Source organism: Anomaloglossus baeobatrachus, chromosome 5 (genome assembly GCF_048569485.1).
Source record: "Anomaloglossus baeobatrachus isolate aAnoBae1 chromosome 5, aAnoBae1.hap1, whole genome shotgun sequence".
Classification (NCBI taxonomy): Eukaryota; Metazoa; Chordata; class Amphibia; order Anura; family Aromobatidae; genus Anomaloglossus; species Anomaloglossus baeobatrachus.
In genome coordinates this window covers 520307363-520323275 of record NC_134357.1, presented here as the reverse complement: position 1 = coordinate 520323275, position 15913 = coordinate 520307363, and the positions used below count along the sequence as shown (strand labels likewise).

General features: G+C 47.7%; 1 protein-coding gene across 1 annotated transcript in view; it reads left to right on the top strand.

Moving 5' to 3' along the window:
- Positions 1 to 15913, top strand: part of LOC142312876 (uncharacterized) — a 72827-nt gene that overhangs the window by 32139 nt on the left and 24775 nt on the right. The window contains 1 exon segment of the mRNA XM_075351860.1: positions 14190 to 14297. Within this exon segment, the coding sequence (XP_075207975.1) occupies positions 14190 to 14297 (108 nt within the window).

Genomic DNA, 15913 nt, shown 5'->3' with positions numbered 1-15913 from the left:
AGAGTTTCAGCATAAATAATAACAGCAGCATCCATTGCAAATGGGTCTCTTGGCGAAAACTGTCCAGGTTAGGGACTTAGCACCTCCGCAAGCCAAAGTGATAGTAACTATGTGAGGCAAAAAGTAAATAACTTTGGAGGACAACTTAGAGGTTTTCTTGAATGTCTTTCAGTGGGTGTTAGACAGGAAACAACTGCCCCATCAGCAATGGACAGAGGTCCTAGCTCTGCCCCTTACTGGGGAACCATATAAAGTACTGCAGGATGACATGGAGTACAGCAAGGTGAAGGCGCTGTTTATTGCCTGTTTGGGCATAATCCTGTTAAGGAGAACTATCTATAGATAGTCCTGATCAAATACTTAATTAACCTTGATCTGTAGGGGATTGTGGGAAAATGTCCGATGAAAACATTTCACCTTAATAAGCCTGTTCAGATCATATACATGACACAGATCTAAAGATGGCTGCCACTGCCTGTCCTCTCTACACTGCCTTGGTGTGCAAGGAATGTCCAGATAGACGATCCCATGGACCATCCCACTGATGACCTCTTGGACCAACCCACTGATGAACTCATGGACCAACCCACTGCTAGTGGAAATATTTGAGCATGCTCACTGTTAAGCTAACCACGCCCCTTTTTCCAGGAGATCAGTGGGGAGTATAGACACAGTAACCGCCATGGTAATCAAGATTATACTTTGTACGGGTAGATGGTGCCCCTACGACTTTTATATGAACCATGTAAATAAAATATTTAGCATTTATATATACAGTTTAGCTGCAGCTGGCTGATGCAGTTCTCTTCTGTGCAATTTAACATCGTCTATGGGACAAGCTGCTCTGTATGTTCAGGAAAGTGGCTAAGACAAGTATCCAATGCCCCACTTGTATCATCTAAATAATAGGGTGACCCTAGCCTCCCCCCCCAAATTTTTTATTTGTCAGCATTATGCATGTAGATGCAGTCATAGAAAAGCATATCTCCCAACTCCATGTCAGGGTAGGGGGAAAAGGATTGTGGCACACACATGGAAATAGTGCCCCTAGTGATACCTCTTAGTGTTTTACCCACTACATTGCATCCACAAGATATGACACCCTCAAAAAAACAATCTGCACAGTATGACTCTGCACAAAGGTGCTTCTACATGCACAATATCTTACACCCCAGTACGAGAACCCCAATATATTTTGATTTCCCTACAAAACCACCAATACAGATTGTTACCACGATGATTCCCCAAAATAGTATGATTTCTTCATAGTGCCCTGTTACATCTCGTGGCTCTCCTGAGGCAAGGACTGAGGCAGTCTCCCATTCCTTGCCTGCCTCGAGCACTCCTGCTCAGCAACGCCGAAGGTCTGCCAGACTGTGCAGTGTGCAGGAGATACCTTCTCAGAGAGGCAGCAGAAGGGTGAAACCTAGTGGTTCTCCTGTTACAAGGAGTGAAGCGGTCTCCCATTCCTGGCCTGCCGCAGACCCTCCTGCTCAGCGGCCCCGAAGGTCTGCGAGGCTGCGCAATGTGCAGAGGTTTACTGCTCAGGGAAGCAGTGAGATTCCCGTTATCTCTGCACATTGTGAGACCGAGGATCCCGCCTCTATTTCCCAGAGGCAGGAGGGTGAGCATGTGCAATGCGTGGTGGGTCCTGATTCGCTCACTGACGTCACACGGCTTGATGACAAGGCTGGTGACGTGGTGAATCCTGACTGGCCAGGCTGGGACGTCGTGGACCCTGATTGGGTCAAGTCCGTCATCTCCGCCTCGCGCCCGCCCTCGGGTGGAGCTGCACCTCCTTAAAAGCTCCCCCTGCCATCATGGCGGCGCGCGACCGTCCTTCTATGTTTGGATGTCTGGCAGCGTGCTGCCACGCCACTGTTCAGGCATTACTGTCTTCTGTGGGCTTGTCCCTTGCTGCTTTGGCAGTACCTCGTTTGCAGGCCGTGTTCCTGCCTTGCTGCTCCGGCAGTACCCCCGTCAACAGGCCGTGTTCCTGTCCCAGGTGAGCTCCTCAAGTCTCCATTGGACTCACCTGGTTATTGAAAGCACACGTGCGTGGGCACCTCTGTGCTACCCTCGTGCCATATTCTCGTGACTTCCACTGGCACACGTGCGTGGGCACCTCTGTGCTTCCCCGTGCAACAGGTACACCGAGCCGTGAGATCTGTGCCATACAACCCTCACGGGTTAGGGCAGATCGGTGTACATAGATCGTCTGTGACATTCCAGACGATCGCTAGCAGCAACCCGCTCACTCTTCACCCACCATAGCAGCGGTCCCTTACACCGCACAGTGGACCTTGACCGGCGGAAGCAGTCCATTTCCCATCTTGGCACGCTTCCCCGGGTCCCCCTCGTAACATTACGGTCGCGCCAAAGGTCTGGCTATGGCTGAAGAGCAGCAGCAGTTGCTGCGTTATGTGCAGCAGTTGGAGTCACGATTGGCAGCAGTGGAGCAGTCTTCCTCCGATAAGACTACTCTGACGACAGTCGCCACCCAGGCGGCTACCCAGGCTGTGCTATTGGGCAGAAGGTCTCCTCGCCTTGCGCTTCCAGAGCGCTTTAGCGGCAACAGCTCTGAGTGCCGTGGTTTTATAAACCAGGTTACCACCTACTTAGAGCTGTCCGCGACTCTTTACGCTACCGAGAAGGCGAAGGTAGCCTTCGTCCAGTCCCTGCTCACAGGGAGAGCGCTGAAGTGGTCCACGCCGTTGTGGGAGCGCGGAGATCGTGTGGTGAATAACTTAGCAGCTTATCTTGGGGCCATGAGAATGGTGTTCCTCGGGCCTCAAGTCACCCACGATTCCGCGCTGCGCCTCCTACGACTTCGGCAAGGGTCTGCTTCAGTCGGGGACTTTGCTGTACACTTTAGGACACTGGCCGCAGAGCTGGACTGGCCGGATAAGGTCCTTGTCCCTGTGTTTTGGGAGGGCCTGGCAGGGTTTGTCAAAGACGCACTGGCCACACGTGAGGTGCCTGCCACTTTAGAGTCCTTGATTCAGGTTGCCTCTCGCATAGACATCCGCCAGGCGGAGCGAAGGCTCGAGCTCTCTTCAGCACCCACGTCTTCTCGGCATAAAAAGCGTCTGACTCCCGTCTTCCATCAGACAGGTCTCCCAGCCAGTCCTGTAGGCGACTCCGTGGAGTCAATGGAGGTGTCCAAGGTGGTCTCTGCCCCAGGTTCTCGGTCTTGTGTCATCTGCTTTTCCTGTGGGCAGAGGGGACACATAGCTACCCGATGTCCAAAACCATCGGGAAAAGACAGCGTCTAGTTTCTATCAGAGGGGGGACTCTAGACGCTACTTCTCCCTCTAGGTTGACTATCAGCGCCCAGTTGCAGTTCGGCACTACTCTCTTCTCTGCCCTGGCTTGCTTGGACTCAGGCGCTGAAGGCAATTTCATCTCGACCTCCCTGGCAACCCGATACTCAGTTCCCCTGGTTCTGTTGCCCAAGCCACTCAGGGTCCGGGTAGTCGACGGGTCCATACTACTCGATCCTATCACCCAGATCACCATCCCTCTCAGGATGGATGTACCACCGGGACACCATGAGCAGGTGTCCTTCCTGGTGCTTCCAGGGGGGACGGATGAGATCCTACTGGGCCTTCCCTGGTTGAGACAGCATGCTCCTATACTCAACTGGGCAACAGGGGAGATCTCATCCTGGGCAGGATCCTGTAGAGAGCACCTCGTGACTACCGAACCACCCGCTACCATTAGGTCGGTTGGGTCCTCAGGGAATACTGAGGGGCCGGGTTTACCGACACCTTATGAGGCCTACAGGGATGTCTTTTCCAAAAGGGCCGCAGATACTCTTCCTCCCCACAGGCCATATGATTGCCGAATAGACCTGAAGCCAGGCTCCGAGCCCCCTAGGGGCAGAGTGTATCCACTCTCTGCTCCAGAGACGGAGGCTATGTCCAAATATATTCAGGACAGCCTGGCGAAGGGGTTCATTCGCAAGTCTATTTCACCGGCTGGTGCAGGGTTCTTTTTTGTGCAGAAGAAGGAAGGGGATCTGCGCCCCTGTATCGATTACAGGGGATTAAATGCAATCACAATCAAGAACAAATACCCTTTGCCCCTCATTACTGAGCTATTTGATCGATTCCGCGGGGCAAAGGTCTTCACAAAGCTGGATCTACGCGGGGCGTATAATCTAGTGCGAGTCCGAAAGGGCGATGAGTGGAAGACCGCCTTTAACACCAGGGACGGTCACTACGAGTATCTAGTAATGCCCTTTGGACTCTGCAATGCCCCCGCCGTATTTCAAGACTTTGTGAATGACATTTTCCGGGATTTGTATCTTTCCGTGGTTGCATACCTGGATGACATTCTTATCTTCTCCCCCGATCTTACCACCCATCGGAGGGATGTCATCCGAGTACTTAAGAGGCTCCGCACCCATTCGTTATATGCTAAGCTGGAAAAGTGCGTTTTTGAACAGGAATCCTTGCCGTTCCTGGGGTACATAGTGTCCAGTCAGGGGTTAGCAATGGATCCGGGGAAGTTGGAGACAGTGATGAACTGGCCTGAGCCCCGCTCGCTGAAGGCGATCCAGCGATTCTTGGGGTTTATCAATTATTATCGCCAGTTCATTCCCAACTTCTCGACGGTGGCAGCACCCATCATTGCCCTTACCCGCAAGGGCGCTAATCCCAAAGCATGGACACGGGAAACGGTAGAGGCATTTCACACTCTCAAAACTCACTTCTCCAGAGCTCCCATCCTTCATCGTCCAGACATCTCCAAACCCTTCCTACTGGAGGTAGACGCCTCTTCGGTCGGTGCAGGTGCAGTTCTGTACCAGAAAAACGAACGAGGAAGGAAACATCCGTGTTTCTTTTTCTCCAAGACCTTTTCTCCGGCCGAGAGGAACTACTCCATAGGGGATAGGGAGTTACTGGCGATGAAACTAGCATTCCAGGAATGGCGGCATCTCCTGGAGGGTGCGAAGCATCTATTTGAGGTTTTTTCTGACCACAAAAACCTCACATACCTCCAGACAGCACAACGCCTGAACCCAAGGCAGGCCCGTTGGTCTTTATTCTTCTCCCGGTTCCGCTTTATTATCCGCCACCTGGCCGGTGAGAAGAACGTACGGGCCGATGCTTTGTCACGTTGTATGGTTGTGTTGGAGGAGGACGAGGAGGAGCCTCGTCTTATACTACCCCCGGACAGCTTGAGGATGGTCACTCCCACTTCTTTGGACCAGGTGCCACCTGGCAAAACCCTCGTTCCCCCTGAACTACGGAACGAGGTGCTATCGTGGGCCCATGCCTCCAAGGTCGGGGGTCACTTCGGGGTCAAAAGGACCAGAGACCTGGTGACCAGGCATTATTGGTGGCCGAGACTACCCCAGGACATACAGGAATATGTGGGAGCCTGTATGTCGTGTGCTCGGAATAAGCCGTCCCGGCAGAGACCGGCAGGTCTTCTTCACCCACTGCCAGTGCCGGATCGTCCCTGGGAAGTGGTAGGGATGGACTTCCTGGGAGATCTGCCCAAGTCAGCAGGGCACAGGGTCGTATGGGTCATCACGGACCACTTCTCTAAAATGGTCCACTTGGTGCCTCTCCCACGACTCCCGACGTCACGTGCTCTCGCCACCTTGTTCATTCGGCATGTATTTAGGTTGCATGGCATGCCTGACAAGGTGGTGAGCGACCGGGGTCCCCAGTTCGCGTCTCGCTTCTGGAGAGAGCTCTGTAAGCTCCTGCAGATAGAGCTGAACATCTCCTCCGCATACCATCCCGAGACCAATGGACTAGTGGAGAGGACTAATCAGACCTTGGTAACTTACCTCCGCCATTTTATCTCCGCGCATCACGACAACTGGGCTAACCTCCTTCCTTGGGCCGAATTTGCCATTAACAATTCGGTCCATGAATCCTCTGGCCAGACTCCGTTCCTACTCAATAACGGACAACATCCCAGAATCCCGGTTCCGATGCCCATTACGTCACCCGATACTAGAGTGGAGGATTGGGCGACCAAGGCCCGGGAGATCTGGGATGACACCCAAGAGGCTCTTAAGAGGGCTAAAGACCGGATGGTGACAACGGCTGATGTTCGCCGCCGCCCTGCACCATCCTTCGCCCCTGGTGACCTAGTATGGCTGTCCTCTAAGAATGTTAACCTACGGGTACAGGCAGCCAAATTCGCCCCTAGGTATCTGGGTCCGTTTAAAGTACTACAGCAGGTAAACCCAGTGGCATATCGACTCCAGCTCCCTCCACGCTGGGCTATAGCCAACACCTTTCACGTGTCCCTCCTGAAACCCGTACGACTTAATAAATTCTCGGGGTCCCTGCCGGCTCAAACCGACTCCCCGTCCGACGACCCTGAGGTGGCAAAACTTGTGGAGACAAAAGTCATACAGGGCAAGAGGTACTACCTCGTGGAGTGGGCCGGCCGTGGTCCGGAGCATAGATCCTGGGAGTTGGAGGATCATATCCGCGCCCCGGGTTTGATAGCGGCCTTTGAGCACGGACAGGGGGGGGGCCTAGACGGGGGGGTAATGTTACATCTCGTGGCTCTCCTGAGGCAAGGACTGAGGCAGTCTCCCATTCCTTGCCTGCCACGAGCACTCCTGCTCAGCAACGCCGAAGGTCTGCCAGACTGCGCAGTGTGCAGGAGATACCTTCTCAGAGAGGCAGCAGAAGGGTGACACCTAGTGGTTCTCCTGTTACAAGGAGTGAAGCGGTCTCCCATTCCTGGCCTGCCGCAGACCCTCCTGCTCAGCGGCCCCGAAGGTCTGCGAGGCTGCGCAATGTGCAGAGGTTTACTGCTCAGGGAAGCAGTGAGATTCCCGTTATCTCTGCACATTGTGAGACCGAGGATCCCGCCTCTATTTCCCAGAGGCAGGAGGGTGAGCATGTGCAATGCGTGGTGGGTCCTGATTCGCTCACTGACGTCACACGGCTTGATGACAAGGCTGGTGACGTGGTGAATCCTGACTGGCCAGGCTGGGACGTCGTGGACCCTGATTGGGTCAAGTCCGTCATCTCCGCCTCGCGCCCGCCCTCGGGTGGAGCTGCACCTCCTTAAAAGCTCCCCCTGCCATCATGGCGGCGCGCGACCGTCCTTCTATGTTTGGATGTCTGGCAGCGTGCTGCCACGCCACTGCTCAGGCATTACTGTCTTCTGTGGGCTTGTCCCTTGCTGCTTTGGCAGTACCTCGTTTGCAGGCCGTGTTCCTGCCTTGCTGCTCCGGCAGTACCCCCGTCAACAGGCCGTGTTCCTGTCCCAGGTGAGCTCCTCAAGTCTCCATTGGACTCACCTGGTTATTGAAAGCACACGTGCGTGGGCACCTCTGTGCTACCCTCGTGCCATATTCTCGTGACTTCCACTGGCACACGTGCGTGGGCACCTCTGTGCTTCCCCGTGCAACAGGTACACCGAGCCGTGAGATCTGTGCCATACAACCCTCACGGGTTAGGGCAGATCGGTGTACATAGATCGTCTGTGACATTCCAGACGATCGCTAGCAGCAACCCGCTCACTCTTCACCCACCATAGCAGCGGTCCCTTACACCGCACAGTGGACCTTGACCGGCGGAAGCAGTCCATTTCCCATCTTGGCACGCTTCCCCGGGTCCCCCTCGTAACAGTGCCCCCAACACAGTATGATGCTCCCACTGTGCCCCTTAAAAAGGTATCCTCGAACAGTGCCCCCAATACACTATGAAACACCCACAGTGCTGCGCAATACAATATGCCCCTGCACTAACACAAAAACATACTCAGCGTTGCTCCTGTCTGTGCTAAATGTAGTCTGAGGCTTGGCACAGCAGGCAGATCTACCACATTGCTATGCACAGGCTGAATGATGGAGCAAGTAACTTACGGCTCCTTGCTCCACATTGTCATTGTGTTGATCAGCCACGAAATTTGATTTGTGTTGAGAAACTTTATCCCTAGACTGCCTGTGGAAAACCTCTCACCCAACCAGTTCTCAGAGGACTAAAGCACCAAAACCAGTGTCTGCAACTGTATCTTCTAGTTTGGATTCCTATTCTGTCATGTGTGCTGGAGAGGAGAAATGGGGTTAATGTTGCACTGCTGCCAAATGAGAAAACTGTTGATTATAAATAAACTTCTTTTATTTCATAGGTCTACGCGTTTCAGGGATCCAGTCCCTTTCTTCAGGACAAGAAAGAAAAATCAACAATATTTTTTTTTTTATTCAGTCCTGAAGAAGGTGACTGGATCCCTGAAATGCATAGACCTGTGAAATAAAAAGTTTATTCATAATCAACAGTTCTTTCATTGGCAGCAGCGCTGCATTGACCCCGTTTCTCCTCTGCAGCACTGAAGTTTAACTCATGTGGGTCTGTGACAGCCGCCATTACCTTAAGCCTTCATAGGGGTTGTGACTATCACAACCCTAATAGGTGAGTGTAATATTGTGCACACTGCACTTTAATATCTGATAAGACTCTATTTGTGCTCTTTTGTCCTCAGCTCTATATTCTGTCATGTTGCAAGTTTCTTTAAAGGGTTGCTATTCACTTTTAGGATTGCTACCTCCAATAGCTAGTACTAGGGCCCATAGTCTCTTTCTCACTTAAAAGGCCGTTTGCATATTTACATTGCATGGCCAATAAGTCTCCTTACATTCGTTTATCTCTCAGCAATTAGAAACTTTACCCCATAGACCCATAAGCTTAAGATTAGGCACAAGAAATATTGGTAATCCACACCAAATTGATCTCCTTGCTTTGTCTTGAGTAGAGTAAAGCGGGCTTTACACGTTGCGACTTCGGCATAGATATCGTCGGGGTCATGTGGTTAGTGACGTACATCTGGCGCCGTTACCGACATCGCAGCGTGTAATGCAAATGAGCGACGATCAACGAGCACAAAAACGTCAAAAAACGTTGCTCGTTGTCACGTCGCTCATTTCCATAATATCGGTGCAGCGACAGGTACGATGTTGTTTGTCGTTCCTGCGGCAGCACACATCGCTATGTGTGACACCGCAGGAGCGACAAACATCTCCTTACTTGCCTCCACCGGAAAATGAGGAAGGAAGGAGGTGGGCGGCATGTTCCGGTCGCTCATCTCCGCCCCTCTTTTTCTATTGGGCGGCGGTTCAGTGACGCTGCTGTGACGTCGCTGTGACGCTGAACGAACCGCCCCCTTAGAAAGGAGGCGGATCGCCGGACACAGTGACGTTGCAGGGCAGGTAAGTGCATGTGACGCTGCCATTGCGATAATGTTCGCTACGGCAGCGATCACCACATATCGGCCGTACGACAGGGGCGGGTGCTATCGCGCTCAACATCGGTAGCATCGGCTAGCTATGTAGCAACGTGTAAAGCCCACTTAAGTCTCCCCTTGTTTTTTGCCCAAAACTGTTCCACTTGTTCAACAAAATCATCATGCAAACTGTGCACCTTTTGCTCAGAGTCAATACGCCATTGTAATCCATACTTACAAAAGATGCCGTTAAATTACTGAAGACAGAGCTGTAAGAAGGCGAAGTAAAATAGTGCAAACCCAAATAACTATGCCATCAAATTACCTGGGTAAATCTGTAATAAGGTCCCTAAAGATGTGGACCTCTGAAGAATTAGGAAACTAAGCAATAGACAGATGGATTTTTTTACTTGAGTCAAAGTAGAGCATGCCACCACAAGGCCCCCAACATCAACCAGCAAATAATACGAGTCTTAAATTAAATCTTAAATTTTGGATAAGTGGACTACTGCTGATTGTGTTTAATTTTCTGAATTTTCTGGGACATTCTTCTTGGATGCTTTATTAATTAATTAATTTATTATTCTTTTTTTTTTTCATTATATTTATTCATTACACTTATTTATTTAATATTTTCAATAGATTATTTATTTCCTTTTATATTATTCTGTTCATATGTGTATATGTATGTATTCTACTGTATGTCACACACATTGCGTATAATGTTTGTCACTTTATAACTTAGTATAATTTTATCTCATTATTTATTTTGTTATTTATATGTGTAAATATATGATATTTATTTTACACTTTACACATGTTACACACTACACTATACAGTGTGTCCACCCATATCCTGTCCACCGCCATTAACTTGAGAACGGCGGCAGCTATAGGCATAGAAGTGGTGTCTAGGTATAGTAAAGTAGCCATGCGCTACGCAGTGAAATCACTTATAGCGCCACCTGGTGGAAAACAACGGAGTTAGCATTTTTATCTCGAAAACGGAACGAGATAGAGAAAAAAAGTGAATTATAAAGTTGTAGGACATCATCAATTCAATACGAATCGACCCCTTGCATACAGAAATGCTATGATTAGAACGTGTAAAATTCACAAGGCTACGGACGTGAAGCGATGCCTCAAGGAGACCTTCCTACAAGTCATTGGGTATGGTGGCTGCGTGGAGTGGCCTCCACGCTCACCTGACCTGACCCCATTGGACTTCTTTCTGTGAGGTCACATCAAACAGCAGGCGTATGCGACCCCTCCACCAACATTGCAGGACCTACGACGACGTATTACAGATGCTTGTGCAAACATGTCACCTACCATATTGCAGAACGTGCAGCAAGATACAGCATGCTGTCCAGAGTCCAGATGTGCATTGCAGCTGACGGTGGCCACTTTGAGCATCAAAGTTAAATGAGCGCCATATGCAAGACCAGCATTCAATGATTTGGGGGGGGGGGGGTCATGGGTTTCATATCATAGCATTTCAGTATGCAAGGTGTCGATTTGTATTGAATTGATTATGCCCTACAATTTTTTAATTAACTTTTTTTTCTCTATCTCATTCCGTTTTCGAGCTAAAAATGCTAACACTGTTGTTTTCCACCAGGTGGTGCTATAGGTGATTTCATTGCGCAGCGTATGGCTACTTTACTATACCTAGACTCCACTTCTATGCCTATAGCTGCCGCCATTCTCAAGTTAATGGCAGTGGACAGGATATGGGTGGACACACTGTATTTTACATTTATTGTACGTATTTCATTATCACTGCACAACTTTGGATGCAAATTTTTATTTATTATCAATTGATTATTATTATTACTTTTTTTCTTATTTGTATATTATTCTTTTGCATAAGTTCCTGATTTTATTCCTGTGTGGCTATACAGTATCTATCCTTATTTCAGTATTGTTTATATTTTTATATATTTATTCACTATATATATAGATATATATATATATATATTTATATTGTTGTCATTAATTATATATGTAAAGTATTCCATACATGTCCTTATTTACACTATGTTATGATTTTATTCACATTGTGGTTTTCTTATTTATTTCAAAATATATTCAAGTGATATTTTCATATAGGTTTATCTTGGCATTTCATGGTTGACTGATTGTGTTTGTGTGTAGGGGTGCTCAAGCCCCCTACAATGTAAAGTGTATGGTTATGTAAAGTGTAATGTGTTATGTGCTGTAAATGTGTTAACAATGTGTATTAGTCAGATATAGCAGAGTGGAGAATGTTAAGTAGGACGTAGTGTGAGGTAAAGGTTTAGGATGTCATGTATAAGACGTAATGTAAAGCATAGGAATGTTACGGTATGTAGATGGATTTTGTTAGTAATAGAAATAGTTAATGTCAGGTTCAGCTCATTAGGAGGTGGAACTAGTGTTGAGCAGAGAGTCAGTTCTGCAGAAGGGTTCGAGGAGTAAAGCCATGGCACGGTGTCATGAGCCAGTCAGGGAACCCAGAGGTAACCTCTTAAACGTCCAGAGCCTGCAGCTCACCCCTGCGGGCTCAGGGAAGTCGCCCGACTAGACAGCCGTCAAGGCCCAGAAGCGGCCACCAGTGGGAAGAAGAGTAGTTGGGGAACAGAGACACAGGTGACTGGCATCTTGCGGACTAGTTCCAAGATAACGGGGATCGGTCGAGTGAGAGTACCATCAGGATTGAGGCCATGTCTGTCATGGTGTGAAAAGAATAAACTGTTCAAGTTTTGGTTTGCCAAAAATGCTCCAGTGTCACATGATTGTCTATGGTGTGAATGACGGGGACCAGCTGTGGGGTGATGTAACCAACCTGAAGAAAACAGTAAGGGGTACTTTGCACGCTGCGACATCGCTAGCCAATGCTTGCGATGCCGAGCGCGATAGTCCATGCCCCTGTCGCAGATGCGATATCTTGTGATAGCTACCGTAGCGAACATTATCGCTATGTCAGCTTCACACGCACTTACCTGCCCTGCGATGTCGCTCTGGCAGGCAACCCGCCTCCTTCCTAAGGGGCGGGTCGTGCGGCGTCACAGCGACGTCACATGGCAGGCGGCCAATAGAAGCGGAGAGGCGGAGATGAGCGGGACGTAAATATCCCGCCCACCTCCTTCCTTCCTCATTGCAGGCAGGACGCAAGTAAGGAGATGTTCCTCGCTCCTGCGGCTTCATACACAGCGATGTGTGCTGCCGCAGGAACGAGGAACAACATCGTACCTGTCGCTGCAGCGAAATTATGAAAATGACTGACACTACACAGATCACCGATTTACGACGCTTTTGTGATCGTTTATCAGTGCATCTAGGCTTTACACGTTGCGACGTCGTTACTGGCGCCGGATGTGCGTCACTTTCGATTTGACCCCGACGACATCGCAGTAGCGATGTCGCAACGTGCAAAGTACCCCTAAGTGTCGCACACCCTGCCCACAGTCATACACACACACTGACTCTTTTATCATTTCTGCTATTGGATGCATTGAGCTATATAATACTACAGTTTTAAGGTGGTAGCCAATCCCCTGGAAGAAGGCATCTATGCCGAAATGTGCATCAGAGAGTGTGGCGCCATGCTCATCATACTGGTAAGACTTAATAAGTTTTTCTTTGTATTTTTGCCTTGATATACTTATCTGTTTCTCAGCATTTACCATCATGTACCTAACTCTTTTTACATCTAATCAGCTGCATTTTTTTGTTTATATTGGCTCTTGAGCCTGCCTTTAAGGCCCCGTCACACACAGAGATAAATCTTTGGCAGATCTGTGGTTGCAGTGAAATCATGGACATATTGTTCCATTTGTACACAGCCACAAACCTGGCACTGATTGTCCACAATTTCACTGCAACCACAGATCTGCCGCAGATTTATCTCTGTATGTGACAGGGCCTTTGCTCTACTGATTTTTTGCTATTTGCACATCTATATAATTAATTATTCTTGCCGTTTTATTTTATAACATATTTTTTACTTCGCAATATGTGTTTTTCATTGTGAATTTATAGTGCAATATCTTATTGGACCAGTGCAAGATAATTGACATCTGTGCGTTATTTTTTGTAACAATTTTTTTTTTTGCAACATCTTTTTGTAACAAATTTTGTCCATATCTATAATATTTATATTTTTCTACTACCTTTTGGCGGGCCTGTTTAATCAGGAATTTTAGTTGCAATATTACATGAGGCCAGTACACTATGAATCTTATTGGGGCAATAGTAATATATTTTTGCTAACAAAAATGGGTTTGTGCAATTATTAAATATAATCTTCTATGGTATTTTAGTTATTGCAATATAATACGCTTAATTATATTTTCATTTATGGTATATTCTACCTACTAGTTTTACATTTGAATTTGTGTGTGATGCCACCTTGTGGCTATTTGTGGTATTACCACAAATTGTTATATTTTTAATTATACTCAATAAAAATTATACATTTTATTCAATATTTTTTTCTTTAGAACATTCTTTCCTTTATGAATTCATTTATGTAGCATGTAACCTTTACCAGTCCATTACTAAGCGCAACTTTATTATCCCCATTATTCTATGTTATTAGATATCATTACTGTTTGGGCGGACCTCTGAGTTTACATTTGTTTGTCATGACAATTCGACTGTGAAATCCAGCGTTTAGCTGGTGTTCGTAGGAGACAGTGATTTTTGCTATACATAGCAGTGCTATGAATAGTACAAGCAATTGGATGATCACAAGTTTAAGTCCCCTAAGGGTACTAACAAATACATTAAAAAGTGAAACAAAAATGTTTTTAAACATATAAAAGAAAAAAATATATAAAACTGAAATTGTGAGGGTGCAGTGAAGTCCAAGGGTGCTGTTAAGTCCATAGTTTAAACGTAATATCATAGTTTCATACAAGAGTATAGTTTGGAGTTATCCTTACAAGTTTTCCATTGTTTTTCTGCTTTTATCTGTACCGTTTATCCCCATTTAATAGGTGCTCCATGGGCATTGCTACAAGGTTTGTATCTTGTGAGATATATGCATGCCTTGAATAACCATTCGATGGTGAATATGCCAGCATGTTACATATTTGAAAGCCCAGGTAACTGATCTAAATATGAAGCTTGCAACACTCAGGAGCACTGCAAACCTGGAGAGTAGTTTAGAGCTCTCTGAGTGGCTCTGGCTGGGGCTAGTGATATAGAGGAGCGTGGAGGTGGGGAAGGTGAGGACCCAGAGGTAGGTAGCTCGGTAAACGTTAGAAGAAGAGGTAGGGGGAAAAGTGTCAGGGAGCCTAGTCCTGATCTGGCACAACCTAGTAAATATGCCTGTTTGACTGATATTGGGCAGGGCTAGGATCACTACAGCAGGAAATTGCTCCTAGCAACTGAGAAAATGACTGCTGTAGGAAGGAGGGAAATAGGCGTGCAGCAAAGGCCAGGCAGATGTTGGTGGTAGGGGACTCTATAATTAGGCGGACAGACAGGGTCATTTGTCGCCGAGACTGTGAATGCCGAGCACTGTGTTGTCTGCCGGGTGCTCGGGTTCGGCATATTGTGGATCGGATAGACAGATTGCTGGGTGGGGATGGGGAAAACTTAGCAGTCATAGTGCACATTGGTACTAATGACAAAGTTAGAGGCAGGTGGAAGGTCCTTAAAAATTATTACAGGGAACTAGGAGAGAAGCTGAAGTGCAGAACCTCCAAGGTGGTGTTTTCAGAAATACTACCAGTGGCATGAGCCTCACTAGAATGACAGCGGGAGCTCAGGGAGATGAAAACATGACTTATCAATTGATGTAGGACGGAAGGATTTGGGTTAGAGAACTAGGCTGACTTCTCAGTTGGCTACAGGCTCTACGGTAGGGGGACGGGCTACACCTCAATTGGGAGGGTGCAGCTGTGCTGGGGGAGAAAATGGCCAGACGGATGGAGGAGCTTTTAAACTAGTATCTGGGGGGGAGGGAGGGTAGTTGAGCAAATATGGGGATATATAGACAGTGAGACAGTAGGGGTCAATGAAGGTTTAGGAGGGTCTGTGACGTGCAAGGAATGTAGGGAGGCAAGGAGTAAAGAATGTGTTAATAGTATTAAATGTTTACTGGCAAATACAAGAAGTCTTGCAAACAAAGCGAATGAATTGGAGACTCTTATGTCAACCTTGGAATATAATGTTGTGGGCATTAGGGAAACCTGACTGGATGAGAGCCATGACTGGGTGACAAACGTAGAGGGTTATACTACATTTAGGAAGGACAGGAAAGACAAAAAAGGTGGAGGAGTGTGTATATCTATCAAATCTAACCTAAGACCTGTGCTCAATGACCATGTAGGGAGAGTTATGACAATGTAGAGTAAGTATGGGTAAATGTACATGGGGAGGGGAATAATGGAAATCTGATAATTGGAGTTTGCTATAAACCTCCTAACATACCTGAACAGGTAGAGGGTGAAATGCTGCAGCAAATTGAAAAGGCAGCAAATAATAATAATCGGGTTCTTATTATGGGGATTTCAACTATCCAGACATTAAGTGGGACATAGAATCTTCGGGTTGTGCTAAAAGTTGTAAGTTCTTATCTACAAATCAAGACAATTACCTCTCTCAGATGGTAGATGAACCAACAAGGGGAAATAATATGCTTGATGTGGTCCTGTCAAATAGACCAGATACAATTTCAGGTCTACAGGTTCGGGAGCACTTGGGCACCAGCGAT